At 36.5% G+C, this 18,438-nt stretch overlaps 1 protein-coding gene across 12 annotated transcripts; it reads right to left on the reverse strand.

Moving 5' to 3' along the window:
- Positions 1-6,915: 6,915 nt before the first annotated feature.
- On the reverse strand, positions 6,916-17,201 carry tcea3 (transcription elongation factor A (SII), 3). Of its 12 annotated transcripts, none has more exons than XM_058390040.1 (22): positions 16,930-17,196; positions 16,076-16,138; positions 15,803-15,908; positions 15,604-15,706; positions 15,313-15,456; positions 15,142-15,228; positions 13,893-13,994; positions 13,694-13,786; positions 13,430-13,528; positions 11,493-11,621; positions 11,309-11,371; positions 11,114-11,173; positions 10,858-10,920; positions 10,661-10,723; positions 10,495-10,557; positions 10,327-10,404; positions 9,640-9,800; positions 9,314-9,375; positions 8,603-8,752; positions 8,091-8,237; positions 7,665-7,736; positions 6,916-7,513 (listed from the first exon to the last, which is right to left on the reverse strand). In XM_058390040.1, exons 1-22 carry the CDS (start codon positions 16,996-16,998, stop codon positions 7,505-7,507), a joined length of 1,986 nt encoding a protein of 661 aa, XP_058246023.1. In that variant the 5' UTR covers positions 16,999-17,196; the 3' UTR covers positions 6,916-7,504. The 12 variants fall into 12 exon arrangements, with proteins under 12 accessions (XP_058246023.1, XP_058246032.1, XP_058246041.1 ...); XM_058390049.1 differs by having other exon boundaries at positions 11,114-11,170; positions 16,930-17,195; XM_058390058.1 differs by lacking the exon at positions 13,430-13,528 and having other exon boundaries at positions 16,930-17,194.
- Between the last annotated feature and the right edge of the window lie 1,237 nt (positions 17,202-18,438).

Genomic DNA, 18,438 nt, shown 5'->3' on the forward strand with positions numbered 1-18,438 from the left:
AAAACTTGTAGAATCCATGCTGAAGCCCACTGAAACTGTTCTGGCATGCTCCTGTCAGCCCAGTACCTTATTAAGATACTCTATGTTGGTTTGTTTTTCAATTTGTCACCGTCTTTATGGTTAATTCCAGAACTTTACTTATTGTTTTAAGCATCACATCACTTCATTAAATGTTGTGTTGTGAAACTCTTAGGCTTAGTGGAATGTGATGGGTTTGGTGGGGAATATTTCCAGTTACATCCTGTACAAGTTTGATTATTATTATTATGCCATTAGATTTGTGTTCATCATTTGATTTTGGAACTTGTTTTCAAGTGTTCTGTAGTCTAACATGTTGCTTGTGAAGAATGAAATAAGGTTTAGGATTAAGCAACAATGCAGCTAATATTATAGTGCAAATACATCAATTGCCAGTGGCCATTATTGATTAATGTAAGCTAGCAAAGTGCACTCTGGTCTTTCTTTTCAGATCCCATGCCTTTTGAAAGCAGTTCCTGGAAATGATTCATTACAAACCTCAAAATCAGTAAACAAAACAAAACAAAAAAAACCTGTAGGCAAAAATGTAATGTTCATATGGCACATTAATAGTTTTTTTTCCCCCAAGTGTTAAAGAATATATTGAGATGCAGATGATCCTGTGTGTTTGAGGGCCTACTCACGATGAGGCAGGGTCCTGGCTTAATTATCACTAATGTGAGGTACAGAACAAACCACAAATACTATTAACATCCAATTATTTCCCCTGCTTCTTTTACCAGAAAAGGTAGTGCATTCAAGCTGTGGGGAGCTCTACAGGAAAACAGACCCTCAAGTTCTCTTCATTCATTTTGCAAGGCCTTTGAATCTTTGTACTGTATTTTGATGTGATGAAAACAGCCTGGCATTAATTGTCAAAGTTATATAAAGTTAATACAAATGTTAAAGGCCATACTAAATCCTGTTTCACATGTAAGATATCTAGCTTTTTAGCATTCTCTACATGAACTTAATACTCAAATATTTTTTTTTAGGTAGTATTCTGCATTTGATGCTGGAGTTAGATGCATCCTGGTTAGGTTTTGTGTTTCTATATTTATATTTTAATGAAATATATTATTCACTGCTATATTATTTATGAATAACTAGTTTTTTATGCTTCTATGTGAATTCATGATTTTAATCTGCCCGAAATGGCTTCTTCCTTTGTTTACATTTAATTAAATTCCAGTGGAGAATGTAATTCCTTCTGTACAAACAACACTAATGTATCTGTGTGTGATATCCCACAGGGCTTAGCTGCATTGGTGGTATTACCAGAGCGGAAACAGGGCATTAGATAAGGAGATAGATGACACTTGCCTATGGGGAATGTTTACTTCTTTCTTCTCTGATTATCAGCAACACAAAACACACAAAGCTCTCTGCTTCTTCTCCTGTCATGAGCTTGTCCATAGGGACACGTCATGCTCTTTAGCTTTAGCAATTTATTATGTTTTCATGTTATTAGTTACACAGATTTTGCACATGTGCCAGAAGCCACAAAAAGCCCTGCAAACAAGCTTGTGCAGTGTGCAGCTTTCCAGCCCACACAGCAGACAGCTGAATGACTCCCACATCAAAACAAAATACTCCTCAAGTGGGGAATTTCATTAGACAGCTCAGTATAGTTTATTTATTTATTAGTCTATCTGAAACATGTTTCTATTATGAAGTTCAGCAGTTGATCTACTGGCATGTAAAATATGATTCAAATAAAATTAGGAAAGGGAATATTAGATTATTGTAATTGTACAAACCCTTAGGTAATAATAACATATATGTAAAATGCACTGCAATGTTCCTAGACTTCTGTTCACTCAAGCTGGAATATACTGAGCTGTCCTGAAGGGTCACATTAAATAATTAAATAACCAGTTTAGTCAAAACATTATTAAGAAACTACATGACATTTTCCCAATATCGAGGTCGCCAGTTTTTCCAAGTGACATTGAATACATGCATATGTTTAATACTGTGATTTTTTTTTGTTTATCCTAGGCTATAGAGACGCTAATTCATTTGTTTAGCCTGGAGCTAAAATGTGTTTAAAAGATGTCCTATAAAGTCTGTTTATTCTTGTTATCTGAAGAAGGTTGCCCCTGTTTGGCACAAATTGGTGTGATTAATGGGACTGTTCCTCTTGACACAATTTATGTAGTGAAATAGGGCTACTAATAATAATAGTAATAGTTATAATAGTAATAATAATAATGGCTGTTGAGGTCTATAAACATCAGGTTTCAGGTTGCCTGGAGGCAAGACTGAATGATAATTAAATAATCAATGTTATACTCCAGTGGGGGCTACAAGATATCAATACACCAGCTGATGAATTGAGTACCATTCTCAAATAAGAGTAAGCAGATGTAGTGATTTTGAAAAATGCAATCTAGTCAATCATGTCTCTATGTCTATAATACAGCCACTTCAGCTCAGTGTGGGCTGTTAATTAGCTGAATATTTGACTTAGGTGTGTGTGCTCCAGGATCAGGATTGGGAGCCTGTGCAGTAGTGTACATTTTAGGACAAAGACCTTGTGTTTTTGCTTTGATAATTACTGTGTGACTTGATTAATGATTCTAGGATCATTGATTTAGGCAAATCAATAATCTGCATTTCTTGCTTCATCCATATTGTACACCTCTATTTGGTACCCTGGCAACAAGCGCTAGTTGCCCCAATTTCAGCATAGGTATGACTCACTTGAATGGAAATAAAGGATGTGGATTAGAATTTGTGCTCCACACTATCCATCATAAAGCACAGTGTCAGGGGGTTTATAACAAAATCTGATAGGTGTTGAGGGGCTAAAACCACCCACTGGATTTAATCTCCTACACAGCAAGATGGAAGATGGAAAAGAGACATAATATTGACAACTGTTTTATCTGGTCTTTACAGGATGTAGAAGCAAGCCAGTTCATGTCCACTCCTCATTTTGTCTTCATGGAGCAAAAACAATTAAGGAAAGTCCTGATTACACTGTAACCCAATAAAAAACCATTAACTGTAAGAGACTTTTCACATGTGCAAGGGAAGTGGTGATTGATCAGTATGTTAGAGATGAGATGGCATAACATTATCAGCTACCTAAAAGAGCAAAAATAACATACAGACATGACAAAGCAACATTCCTCTTAGATGCTAGCTCAGGCTTTTGAAAAATCATGCTTGATTATATCTACTCATCTCATCCAGAGTGTATTCACACTTCATGGAGTAGGCTCCTGTTTTACCATGACTCTGATTTCTGAAGAAAAAGGCAAGTTAACTGCTTGAATGGTTAGAAAGGGTTTAAGCCTGTAATGATGGAATCTGGGGAATGCCTAAATAGCAGCATGATTATAGCTTAAGCCAAACAGTAAAAAGCTAGAGCAGAGAATTTGGCTGAAAAAAAAGGAAAGAAAAGTGAAACGCTTGCCTTGAAACATTACATTATTAACATCGCCTGCATAAATGTTGATGTTGTACGCTAAATTCGATTCTGAAATCAAGGAATCAAGTAGGTATAATATTTTTTGATGCTAAAAAATATTAATAATAAAAATAATAATATCAAAACTCCCCAAAACAAAAAAAGCAGAAAGACTAAATGTATTTGTGAATGTGTCACAGCACACTGGGTCAGTGCACAAGAGTTGAAGTCTATGGCAATAGCAAGATGAAGATCAGTAGGCTGAAATGGACATGCTGAAACCTGCACACAATGTGTTTGATAACCTGATGTTATCTTAAGAGTACAGATCATCAAGGTCCGTAATGGTTATGCGTGTGAAAAGAAAAAAGGTTTCACCAGCTTGGAAGGAAGATTGAGGCTGTTGAGACAAAAAAGAGTGGAGGGTGTGACTAAAGGAGCCAAGTTGGAATAGAAATACAATTATACTGGATTCTCAAAGAGGAAATTTCACTGGTAAATGGGAATACACTATAAATGAGAATGTACTGTTGTCCCTGAGGGAATAAAAGAGAAACGGTTCAACAATCAATTTCTTATACTATAGCAGCACACTCCTACAAACAATACAAGATACCAGTGCAGATGCTACACATAGTTCACAAACACGACACAATAATAACAAAGGGAACAATATTGTGTAGGTAGGTTCGTATTTTACAATGAAACAGAATGATAAGGTCAGAAATGTATGATGCATAATTTAAAGACTGCATAATGTATGTACTTATTGCATCACAATAAGGTCTGATATATGATACAATAATAACTTGGAGGAAACATACTGTATAAAAGATGTATGAGAGACAGATGTCTCCTGCTACAGTGGAGAATCCTGTGGAAAAGCTATTTTTGAGGTGTTTTGTGTCTGTTGTCTGATTTTGGTGCACACTGTGAACTAATAGTCACGCATACAATAAATATTTGACAAGCCTCCATTAGAGCGAATCACAGCACTGTAATGTCTAACAGGATGGATTACAGTACACAATTCAAACTGCAGTTCCAATTACGCCTGGGTAAATTTAGGTGCTGCATTTTCTGGGTTGCTTTCTTCTTTCATCCAACCAATTTCAATGCATTCTTTGTTGTTTCTAATAGTGTGTACTGATGCTTTGGGCAAAAAAACACCAAGCAATGAAACTGAAAATCTGCTTAAATTAAAATAGTAAAAGCTTATTTATTGATATAAAGCCTAATGAATAAATAAATCTAATTATATCTTCTTACAGTTCATATATAGCATTCCAAAAAATGTATTGCTCTGCAAGCTAGAAGTCTAATATAGGTATGTTATGATGATAGTCCAGTGAGACTAGCTATCATTCATCTTCAGCAATATTGACTCATGATTGGATGACTGGAGTCTTCCATTTTAAAAAGGATTTAGAGGGATAGCTTTACTATAATTGAGACTACAGTTCATTGCCTTGGATTTATTGGATTTATTAGAGCATAATTACAAGACCCATATTTATGGGGAAATATTGACAAACGTCTTAGGACAGGCAGTGGCTTATCTATCTTTATAAAGTGTGTTTATGGGAACAGCAGTGTCGCTGGTGAAGGTGTGGATTTGCAGGAGTCTGTAAGAGGGTGAAGGGTTCTTTGGGGAGAAAAGAGTAGAAAGGATATACTGCTGTAGTTTATGTTCATTGGCATACTTCTCTTTCTCTCTCTCTCTCTGATGAGCGTATGCGGCCATGAGATGAGCAAAGCTGAGCTGAGCAGGATAAGTAGTGAGAGAAGTGCACATAACTGCTTGCGGATAATGCCAAGGGGCACGAGCACCCATGAATAAAAGCTTGCGTTCTTACTCTGGGTTTGTTGTGTTCTCTGAGCAGCGTGCTGCCGGGACTGTTACGAGCTGACATTCAATTTGAAATGTCCCTCACTTTGTGAAATTATGACCACACCCGTTATCTGTGGCTGATTTAGCAGCTATAACAGCAGCTCTGACGACAGATCTGCATGCAATTCTCAGCTATTATGGTTGCTATAGTAACAGCTCCTTCACTGGGACTTGTATGGCAGACGCTGCACATAAACTAAGACAATTAATGAATGGATTGTAAAACGTGAGGTTATTTAACCAAAAAACAAACAGAAAAACAATGTAATTGCTTGATATGGTGAGGGTTTGTGATTGGAGACTTCATTTAACATTTTTGGAAAGACTCTTTTTATTTTGTTTCTTTTTAATCATATAACTAAACTATTCTACTCAGTGACTACTTTGCTTAATTTCAATTTATTTGTATAGCACTTATTTATTTAACATATAAGTTACCGTTTATCTCTAACATTTATCCTTACTGATAAAGCATTACAGGACCACATTGTGCCATATTACAACACTAAGGGTACCTGTATCTGATATACACTACCAGTCAAAAGTTTGGACACATCTTCTAATCCCATGGTCTTTCCTGATGTTTATTTCTTTCTACATTGTAAAACAATGCTGAAGGCGGCCAAAATACACAATAATGTCGTTTGAACAGTTGATATTGAGATATGTCTGCTACTGATGCTCTGTAAAGCCTTCATAATGGCTCTAATCTGAGGTGCTGTTAATTAGTGATTTCTGAGGCTGATAACTAAATGAACTTCTCCTGCAGCAGAGGTAAGTGTTGGTCTTGCTTTACTGGGATGGTCTTCATGTGAGCCAGTTTCATCATGGTGCTTGATGGGTTTTGCAAATGCACTTGACAATACTGTTCTTACAAGAACTATTCCAGAACACCTGACCTTCGTGTCTTAAAATAACAACTGACTGTTTTTTTAGTCATTACATATGGATTACTTAAGTCCATGTGTGTTATTTCATAGTTTTGAAATCTCCAGTATTGTTCTAGAATGTAGAAAATAAATCCCTAAACAAAAAACATTGAATTAAAAGGTGTGTCCAAACTTTTGACTGGTAGTGTACATCTATGTGTGTTTATTACCAACATGAAATTACTTTTTCTTGTAAATTGTGCTTGTAATTGAGCTTCTTCCTTTCCAAGAAACCTCTAGACACATTCAATTAGCATTATAATTAAAAGCTAAAACAGTGTTTTATTCCCAGCAAAGGAAATGTACTTTCTTTAAGCAGTTTCTCTTTAATTCTGTTTCCAGGTGGCTAAACACCAAATCCTGAGCTTCCCAGTGATAAAAGAGGATAATTCCACACTGAGTCAGTTGTTTAGTGCAGAGAATAAGAATGAGCCAGAGAGCATAGTACTTATTAAGGCTCAATATAGAGACAGGGGCATTATTAGCTCTGGCTTGCGTCTTTCCGTAGCCATGGGTGCAAAGGATGTATTCCTCACACGTGATACTGCCTTTAGCTGAAAAAGAAAAGAGACGTCTCCTGTGTCTTGGGTTTATTCAACACGTAATGCAAGCTGAAGTGCTATTAAACCTGGTACAGAAAGTACAAAAATACCTTCCACTTCAGTATAAATACAACTTTATTTACTAAGGCACAACTCGATCATTAACGTTATTACTGTAGCGTATTAATTCAGTCTTTAAAGAACTGCTAATACTAATACTAATGCTACACAATAATTATATTTATTTATTTTTATTAGTTTTATTGCTACGATTGTATTAATTGATATAGAGCTTTTCAGCTTCATCGTTTAATTATTGCTCTAGCATTTACAACAGTGTACATTGTGGTTGTGGTTAAACACTCAAATGAAAAAAAAATAACTGTTACAAATAGATTTCCATCACTTTTTTTTAGCTTAAATTTCACTTCAAATCATGCAGTTAAAGTATGTGGTAGAAAAAAGGTTTTAAAAAAATTACTGAACTTCAAGACAAAATTAAAATTCTTAAAATGTTAAGGTTGTATTTTCTATTGTGTGGCATTGTTTGATTTTTAACTCCAATATTCAATTAACTCCAATATTCAATTAAGCCATTACAATTAATCAGCCTTTTGAAAATGGCACACTACAGTACAATCTATATTAAAAAAAAAAAAGAAGGAAGATCCCAAGTGTTCGCTGTAGATGGAGCTTTGAACAGGAATCAGCAAAACTGAAAAATACATAAATAATTATTAAACAGCAGAAATAGATCAGGAAAGCAAGCACACGTTTACATTCCCGGTTCAATGAATGTAAAATCAAATGACTAGTGAATTCAGGGGAATAAATCATGTTTTTTCCATTAAACTAAAACTCCTCACCTTCCAGCGGTTTCCACACTCATTGCACAGTACAAATGTGGTCATGGGCTCATCAGCACTCCGAGTTTGCACCTGTGCAATATCACATATTGAAGATGTGCCTTTACATGTATTTGAAATGCTCAGAAAGATATCTAATGCTCCAAGACATCCAACACAATATCTACCACTTCATCACTAAGGTCCTTATGTCATGTATTCGCTACAGAAGAACTTGATTGTTTTTTTCCCCCTAGTCTTTCCAACAGCATCATTGCATCAAGCAAAAAAAAAAGTGTGAGACATAAAATTAAAAAACAAAAAGTTCCAAAAAACTTAGCTTAACAATGGTTGTTATACTGTGAGTTACATTTCCATATATACTATATAATTTTGATCCTTATGCAAAAAGAAAGCGTTAGTTGTTTTCAAGAAAGAATGTAGTACCTGGTTGTATGTGCAGTTCTTTTTCTTGCATTTGCCACACTGCAGCAGGTCAGTGACTGTGCCTCCGGTCTTGGCCATCTGGTGCTCACGGATGGCTTCCTGAGTCAGAATGTTCCTCAGCTGCTTCAGCTCATCACTAGCCATTTCCTACCTCACAAAGAACATTACAGAGCCGGTCTAAAATGACTCCATAACTGCTACCAAGGCTGCCAGCCCTTCATACTTTTGAAAAAGGCTACATAATTATGCTAGTGAGATATAATACTTAAAGCATTATTTTAATAATTTGTAGTATATTTCTGTTCCCTGCACATGTCAAGATCGTGAAAGGATTTCAAAATTAAACATTAGTTCAGGGATGTAGAGAGTTTTTCATAAAATATAGATACAATATCAATATTGTCTGGATGAAGAACCTAAGAAATGAACAACCAGGATCAAATATGTTTGCCATCACCACCTGAATGCACAGTCTATAATAACAGTTCAATACATAAATAATTCATACACACCTCAGCAGTCATGGTGGCTATGCGACTCAGCTCAATAGCTCCTCCCAAGACATTCTTGCGTAAATTCGGATTCTTTGGATCTTTCAGGTTGCTGATGCGGCTACGTACTCTGTTTTTATATTTCATATCTGTGGCTTTAATCTCCTGGTAGATATTTAAGGAGACAAGGTCAGTTAAGGAAGAGATTGAAGAGTTTTGTTAGAGGAGCAGCATAACATTTTTCAGTTCTTCATTTCATATCCTGCCATCTCTATTTTGACTGACAGATCTGCTGCAGCTCTTTGTCTCACATCGCACTGTGGCCACCATGCTATATACATCACCACAAAAATATTTCCTGTTTACCAATATTACATTTCCAACCAAGTGGTCATTACTCTCCTTAAAAGATATGTCAGCACCAGTGATGAGCAGCAAAGCCATCAGCGTTATCTTGTAATGTCTGGTCAAATGTAAGGAATCTACTGAAAACCGAATGAAATTTGTTCCTACAGTCACTTTCACTAATAGTTGTCTGTCTGGTGGTGCACCAAGTGTCTCGACTGGATTACACAACCAGTTAATACATATATCACAACATATATTACAAAAGAACTCATAATATCATAGATATCTTGAAAGATTTTAATTTTAAGCTTAATCTTAAATTTGATTTAATTGATTTAATCTTAAATTTTTAATATTACCAAGAATAATTTCTTGTTTTTAAAGGATATGATCCTCAATTTCAGCTGCCATGGAATCACAGTTTGCTCCATAATATTTGTAGTCATCTGTAGGAAGGAAGAAAGGAAGGAAGGAAGGAAGGAAGGAAGGAGGGAAGGAGGGAAGGAAGGAAGGAAGGAAGAAAGAAAGAAAGAAAGAAAGGAAGGAAGGAAGGAAGGAAGGAAGGAAGGAAGGAAGGAAGGAAGGAAGGAAGGAAAAAGTGGAGGGAGATCTCACATGATAATGACCTTCTACTACTAAAGTCCATGGCCATAAAATAGCTTAAGCAATTCTTTGCGGTTACACATTTAGTGTTTATTGTGTTTTACTACCATCTGTGCGTAGTGCAGCTGACAGCATTTCAATGCACTTGTCCCTGATGGAGTCCCCTGTGAGCAGGTGAGGGGAGAGAGGACCACCAGCAGGGCTGAAGGACGGAGACAGAGGGGTGGTGGGGGTGCTGGGTGTCTTTGGGGTCTCGGGTTTACTTTTTCTGTTCACATAAAGATAAAAAAAAAATCAAGATAAATTGTGGCACAAAGTGTATGTAATTTCCACTGATTCTGATATACATTTATTACAATACTGCTGTGAATTAGAGCGTAGCAGCACCTGCGTGGAGATGAGCATGACAAACTTTCATCACTTGCTAAAATAGCTCTCTGGTGTATAAATGTAATATGAATCAGACACAGTTTATTTTCCAAACATAGCCTTAGCTGCGTAGCTACATAGTGTATTTTTTAGTTTCAAATCTCATTCCAGTCCAACCACATACTGTGTAATTACTGTTATGTCTAATCTAACACACTTGATTAAACTTATTGGCTAATTACCGAGTAAATGATGAGCTCATTTAAGCAAGAGACTAAAACACAAGTCTATGGCGTAGCAACAGGATGCAATAGGACTTTACCCAAAACACTGTCTGCTAAACAGTCAGAATATCACCTTAAATTGGCTTTAAAAACTAAATATGTACACCACATGCTACACAAAAAAAGGTGATAGAAGTGTACCTTCCATCATTACTGTCAGTGGACACCTTTCTCTGTATAGCTCCAGGGAGAGTTAACTTAGGGCCTTGAGATTCTTTCCTGGAAGACACAAGCAATCATCCTTAATCCATTACAGATTCCTGTAAATTAGTGATAACTATAATGTATAAGTGAGCAATTAAATCTTGCCTTTCTTCCGAGAGCTTCCTAGACAGGGGTGAGCTTCCGGACTTTGAGTTAACCGAGTCCCTTCTGTGTGAAAAGCAGGTTTTATATTATCTGTCCTAAACAGTAACATTTGCTCTCAACATGAATAAATTGTCAACCAAAAAATAGTAAGAGGCAAATACTGTACCTCTGAGGTTTGGAGTCACTCGCTTGCTGTCGCTGACCAGACTTAGAGTCTGTGGAGTCTTTTCTAAAAAAAAAAAATGAAATAGGAGAAAAACACTACAGATTGTAGTGGAAGCTTTTCCTCTATCCTAAAATAATTTCAGATGAGCTACTGTAGTTTAAACCTCATGACACACTTGGTGATGTTTCTGATCAAACCTTTCTTTCTTTGCATCGTTACTGGGTTTTTTCGGAGGCTGCTGACTGAAATCTGAGGAATTCCTTTTGAAAAAAAAAACAACAATAAGAAACTATCAGTACAATGACAATTTAATATGAAAAAACTTCACTGGCATAAATGGAGCGATGTTTTTATTATGACCACCCGCAAGCTGATAAATCGCAGCCAGACTAATTCATGCACTGATACTGCCCTCTGTCTTTCATCCATACTGACACACATCTAAGTTCCAACCTGTCTTTCTTCATGTCTGTAGACAGTCTTTTGGCTGGTTTACTCTCCCCCAGATCTCTGCTGACATGGGAACATTATTTGAACTTTTTAAGGAACCAAAATACATCTTTTCAATGCATGCATCTTCCATAGAATCCAGCTTTTAGTTTAGTAGCATTATTGCTAAGACAACCCAATAAGTTACAAGCTTCAGACCTGGGTTTCTTATGTTCAGGTATCATCTGCTGTGCACTTCGTTTTGGTGCTGGCATCTCTTTTCTACATTTATTATGGTGAAGAAATAAACCTATTGTGAGACAATTACTAAAAACATCTAAAAACAAGGTATAAAGGTATAAACCTGTCTGGTTTCCAGCATGCTAAAAATCCAATCAATAACCTTTCTTTGTCTTTGCTTTCTTTTTCTTTGTCTTTCTGCATGTCTAAGGAAGGACGCTTTGTAGGAGTAGAGGGATGAAGGTGAAGAGGAAGAGGAGGAAGAGGAGCATCAGGATTCACAGTCTCTTTCCTAATAAAAACAACAATTATCTATTGATAATTCAAGCGAAAATACACGACACCACATGTACTGCAGAGTCTTCTTCTAGCCATGCAAAATGGTTATGTTACAAAATTTTAGTAATCATGGCAAAACCATAACTTGCAAGCCATTCACAAAACTGCACCTTAAACCCTCAGCTGAATGTACTCTTAGCAGTGTATTATTATTATTATTATTATTATTGGTGGGACAAACAGATGTTTCCTTTGAGACACCTGAAGCCACTCAACAACTGTTTGCACTGTGTCACAGGACAGCTGAACACACTATGAGGAGAGCTCTATATGGCTATGGCATCATCAGGATATGATCTCACTTTATCCTTGTGCAACCGGGTATCCCAGACCAAATCTCTTTTTAATCACATTCTAGAATATTATTTTACGTGAATATAACTTAATGAAGGACTGACTGTATACACAATTTAATTTCCAACCAATTAAGGCAGCAAGAAACATACAATGTAGAGATTAGACTCCATTGTGAATGATACACATTAAAATAGTTAGAAAACTACTGTGGGTGCTCAAGATTACAGATTTCTCAAACAATCCCAAATTTGACCACCAGAGGTCACCAGTGCCAGAATATTAGCAGGTTATCCTACACTAATTACTAAAACAATCAAACCTGAGCACATTTTATCAACTGACATACACAATTCGATTTGTAAATGGTATTTTGTAAATCAGATAGAGTCCAAACCAGAAAATAAACACTTGACAGAGCAACTGTATTTGTTTTGTATTCACTGCATGTCAGTACCTACTCTTCTCCTGGACTAAGGATCCAAGAGATGCCTTGATGTAGATATAGACTTCGGCTATTATATGCCTTCAACTAGCCATATGACATAAGATAATGCAGTAAGATAATCTGGCTATAAGATGATTAGAATCTGCAGCTGCAGTTTGCGTCAAGAAATCTTGAGTCCCACGTGCTGCTTCAGATATATAGTAATTCATAGAGCTCATGGTCGTCTTTCTTTAATTCTCTGACAACTATTGTTATCTAAGACTTCCTGGACTCTGGATGCCAGGGTAAATAGTTGTATGATCTGGTTTATTGGGAGAGCTCCAGGGAATGTCTTCAAGCTGCTCGCTCATATTGGACTTCCATTGCAACCAAACAGATAAATCTGAAATCTGATAATGCCAGATTTCACCAACCTGAAGTAGTGTTGACTACTTCAGAATAATTTGTTGCCATTGTTAATACTAGTTTTTGCATTTGCAATCGATTAGATTATGTTGCCTATATTGCCTGCTCTACATCAAATGTCTGCAATACTCAATACTCTACCATGTATGGTAAGCGTTTCTCAAGGGCACAAAAGAATAAACAGTATGTTATCAGTTAAAACCAAATCCTTGACCTCTTGGTGCATGGCCAAGTCCAGTTTGCTGGAGGAGTAGTGATATTTGCACTGCAGCTGCCTTTTTTTTTTTTTTTTTTTTTTTTTTTTACAAAGTATACACAATGAGAAATATATACCATAACAGATCCTAGGAACAGGAACTTGTGGGAGTTCTTTGCAGAAGTACATTAGTTTTACATGCAGTATTTTGATGGTAGCAAAGCAGGTAGAAAAGTCAGAGTATTGACAGATCCAATTACAAAAACATACAGTGCACTCAAATAAACCAACTGGAGGCAAAAACTATGTATCAGAAGGTTATTTTAAATTTCAGTGTCATGCTTTTGCGGGTTTTGCATGAGTTTACAGTATTAAATAACTTCTAGAGTTTAATTCAGCATTCCAAAGAAACCCTGACCTTGGTTTCTTCATCTCTAAAGCACATTGTTTCTGAGCAGGGGGATGCAGATGAAGAGGCAAAGGAGGAAATAGGGCGTTTTGATCTGGAGTCTTTTTTCTATGTGTAAAAATAAACAGTTCCATTCTGTTATTTGATACAGAGAAAAATCAAAATGTGCCATATTTTTGGCAATGAATGTAGACTTTTGTTCCAAAATAGACCATTTTTCTTAAAAGCAATGACAACACTATTTTAAAAAATCATGCAGGACCACAGTCTGACCTCTCTTTAGGAGCCTCTAGAGATGGCCTTTTATGAGAAGAGGAATGATGAGACTGAGAATGTTGAGAGGTCAGTGTTTCTGGTGCCACTCTCCTGAAATTAATACATACAATTTCTAAAAATTAAGTGCTTATCCCATCTGTTCAGTGTTTCTTAAACATGTTCTCACAGAGTCATTATTTATGCCAAGGATGCTGACCTGTCTTTCTTCACTTCAGGCTGGTGTTTACGAATATGAGCAGGAAGAGAATGGTGAAGATGAAGAAGATGAAGAGGACTCTGGGGATCAGGAGCCTCTGTCCTGTGTAATTAATTTTGTATTCAGCACCTCAAAAACACAAGCTGTAAAATGAGACTATAACTGAAGCAATATCTAGGAGGTGTAACGTAAATAGCCCTTAATAGCCCATCTTATACAGTAAACAGCTTTCCAAGTGAGAAAGGGTGCTTGACTGCTTGCTCTTTCATTCTTCAGTGTGTGAATGATGACAAACAAGAAGCAGCATATCATCAGGAGCATCTCCCTAAACACTTTCACATACTATTTAGCACATACTATTACACAGTAATGTTCAGGTATATTACTGTCTAATATGCATTGAAGCAAAATACAAAACTATAAGCTAAGATTTTAAAATATTAACCCCAGAATGAGACTCAGTTATAAAACAATGTCTACATTATTTATCTCATTCAATCAGCCAAACAATAACTCTGTCTTGCATGCTCATTTTCAAAAAAAAAAAGTACTACCCTCTTTTTCTCTCATTATGTGAATTAATGCTTTGGATGAAAAGAATATGAATTAAGGAAAGCTATGGGAAAGAATTATCAGAAGCCCCCATATAATAGTTTTACTATTATTTTGAACACAGTTTGTTGTAAGAGAGCAACAACATGCTATAGGGTAGAGCAGGGCTAAGTGTCCACTGGAGTTAATCCAATACAAAACAATACAAAACCTTTGTTGTGCTGTAGATAGCAAAGCTATCCAAACACAGAGCTCAATGTCCACTGTCTGTGTCGTGAAAAAAGTTTGTTTTTATTGGCCTTATTAACCTCAGCCACACCACCTTTAGCCCTGTGGTACTCTACCCTGAAAGATCAGAGAGTGCAAAAGTTTAATTATTCATACTGCTTTATCCTCAAGTTGGTTAGAATAGATGAGAAACTAAAAAATCACACATAAGTAAATGATTAGTTGTACAACACACTAGGTAATCTATAATGATGAGCGAGCTTCATTAATTGAATTGGGCTGTTGATTACACAACCCAAACACATCCACCAATTCAAAGCACACCTCCAAATTATAATGTGGTGTTGATCAACTACATATACAGTACAGTATCTCCTTCAACTGTTGTGTAATTACACATTAGCAACATTAGAGAGAAAATGAAAGTTAATGCCATGCAGATCCTCTGAGAACACACACTAGCCCTGACCTGTCTTTCTTCACGTCCACTGAAGAACACTTGAGAGGAAGGAGGGGTGAATCAGAGGAAGATACACTTGAATCCATAACATTGATCCTAACAGAACATAAGAACATAACTCTTCAGCCTTGTGACTCCACTGAATACATTAGGAGATACACAACAAGGTGGAGTGCTCACCTCTCCCTTTCCTTTGTGTGATTACTGAAGTGTTTATCCTTTTTGTGGTCACCCTCTTGTCTTTCTTTCTTAAACACTTCCTCGGGTTTCTCTTTTCTCTGCTTATCAACTGGTTTCTTGGGACTGTTTAAACTGGATTTAGGGCTGACAAGACAAACAGGTCCAGTTTGAACATTTATTCATTGTTTTCTTCTTCCTACAAGTTTCAGTTCATAAAAGCATGCATACACATACTGTATGGTTTCACTTTCACATAAACCTTGCAGATTTATTGCTTAATCCTACTCTTACCTTGTGTCTGTCTCCGGAGAAGGTCCACAAGGTGACTGTGTACTGTCCCCACTCCCATTTTTCATCTCATTTGGTCTTTCTGCTTTCTGGGACTGGCTAGGTTCTACACAGGCAGTATTATTAATTTACTTCTATATCTTGCTATGTTTTGTACATTGGAAAACATGGAACAAAAAGTAGGCCATAAAACCGTAGCTACCTAATAGCCTCTTCCAGTTTTTGATAAGAATCTTTGCAAGGGCAACAACGTCTTCGTCTCTGCAGTGCTTTCTTATTCCATTAACAGACATGCCAATTCTTGTATCCTGAAATAAAATGAAGAATGCATAGAACTCGCATTCAGTTATAACTAAAATAACTTAAACATGGTACAGAGAAAACTACGTATAATCCTACTTCATTTCATCATTTCGGATGTATAGCTTGAGTGATTTTATTCTGATTTATAATTCGACTTTACTAATTTACTTACCTGAAGCAACTTAAGGGTCATATTCATTTTTTGTAATTCTCTCAACAGGTCAAGAGCACCTTCCTGTAAAGAACCAAAAGACAGACAGACAGACAGACAGATAGATGGATAGATAGATTGTCATTGCAAAGTACAGGTACATAGCAATCTACCAGAAATTGTGCAAATAAATATGTCAATATGTACATCAATAAATAAGGCTATGTCATTATGTGCATCGAGAAGCTGTATTTACAGCATATAAAGTTTAAAGAAAAGAGTAATTATGTATATTTGTGCACTATGTGTGCGTTATGTACATTGTGTGTGGCATGTTATTATTCTGAACTGTGACTTATCTAAAATGGTTACTATTTAATCAGTTCATTCCTCCATCTTGTTGTTAGGGCTCAGTGACACGAATGGAGTGAGTAAACATTTACGCAGTGCATCAGTGCAAAAGAAAACAGAAGGAAATAAAGAAGAAACCTAGCTACACAATCAGGAAACCGGTAGGCTTACAGAAGACAAAATAATGCACAAGAAAAATGCAAAGTAATCTAGTTGTAGCCTGCAGTTCCACATTTGTTCATGGTTGTACAGCAGGAACAGGACACTGGTAGCAACTGTACAGAGCTCTACAGGACACCTGTTCACATATGCGTTCCCCAAAGCGCGCCAGCTCCAACCATTACTACTCCACATTGTATAATCAACTTACAAGAGCGAAAGCATTAAAAGTAAACAAATACACGACGACATGTCGTACCAGGAAGGTTATTTACATACGCTGAAACTTTGAAAGAAGAGGGTGGGGGGGAAAAAACCCCAACAACAACAACAACGTGAAGCAGGCGTCAAAATAAATATCTCACCGTGTTATTCCTAGACACCATTTTGTCTAGCTTTTTCGCTATCCGTATCAGGTCCTCCTCTCGCGTCATCGTGTACGCATGAGTTATGCCTAGTGTATAAAAGTATAAATAAAGTCGAGAAGCTTGTAAAGCATGTACAAAAAAACAACAATAAAAACAAATGCTCGCAATGTTAGAAGTTTGGTTCGCAGTTGGAGTTTGTTTCTGCAGTGTCCCGCTCGGCCAAAGGGGCGGGTCTGTGCAGCACGAGCCTCTAAGCCAAATGCCCTGGACACATGACAACTGCCAAGAATAGAAAGAAGGTCGGACACAAGCTTACTACCAATACTGAATGCAAATTGTTCGATTTAGAAACAAAAAATATGTATACAAATATATAAAAGATGAGTAAACCTCTCTGAAGTACAGTTTGCCGTATACAGCAAAATCACTAGTGCAGAATGCACGCCTCAGCATTTCTCAGGTTCCTTAAAATGAACTGAAATGAACGCTTCATAATAGCAATACAACTTTTGAGTTGTTTTTATTTCTTTCGCATTTTGCAGTCCTGTCCGTCTGTGCAATCGAACCCCAGGGATTGATCCCAAACTAATCACACTAGTAAAAGTTGTTAAAAATAGGACACTTAGAGCACAGCTGAACATGTTTCATAAATCGTCCAGCAGACGGCAGCGTGGTGTCAGATATCACCCCAGTGTTCTGCAAGACTAAAGTAGGACTTTGGCTCTCATATCTCAATCTCATATCTCAAATAACTGACATGGTGATATCATAAATGTCCTGACTGCTGACTGGGCTGCTTAAATGTGCAGAGCACTGTACAGTTCTTGTTTTTTTCTCTGTTATAATGGGGTTCATGTTTTTGTTTTTGAACGCAGTTTGTGCCTGAGGTGCGTTATGACGATCATTATAAATACACTACTTTGTTTTTTTCCTGAAATAAAGTAGACACTGAAAACAATACTCATTTATGGAATATTTCACTTGAATAGAGATCTAATACTACTAAAACAATATTCACACTTGAGGAACATATAATACATAAAATACTTTTCGTTGTTCTTTCCTTAGTGATTGAGAGTACCTTCATTTTTCTCTCAGTAAAAAATATCAGGTATCAAAAATTTGCTTTACATCACTTTACATATAATCAATTGGACACGTCATCTCTGGTGTACACGATTTTCATGGGAAACATTAACCATTTGGTGAATTAAAATAATTTACAGATTTAATATTTTAATATTGTCACATTTAAGTTTGCAAGTAAATGCCCACAATTATTAATATTTATTCTTTCTATGTAATATCAGTCATGACACAATGAAATCAATTCACACCCTAAAGGCTGGCCTAGTTCTGGAATCAGATATACACTATATTGCCAAACGTTTTAGGACACCCCTCCAAATCATTGAATTCAGGTGTTCATTTTCAGTGTTTGGGCTTGGCCCCTTATTTCCAGTGAAAGGAACTCTTAGTATCCGCTCTAATTCATCCCAAAGGTGT

This window comes from Hemibagrus wyckioides, linkage group LG01, assembly GCF_019097595.1.
Source record: "Hemibagrus wyckioides isolate EC202008001 linkage group LG01, SWU_Hwy_1.0, whole genome shotgun sequence".
In the NCBI taxonomy this organism is placed as follows: Eukaryota; Metazoa; Chordata; class Actinopteri; order Siluriformes; family Bagridae; genus Hemibagrus; species Hemibagrus wyckioides.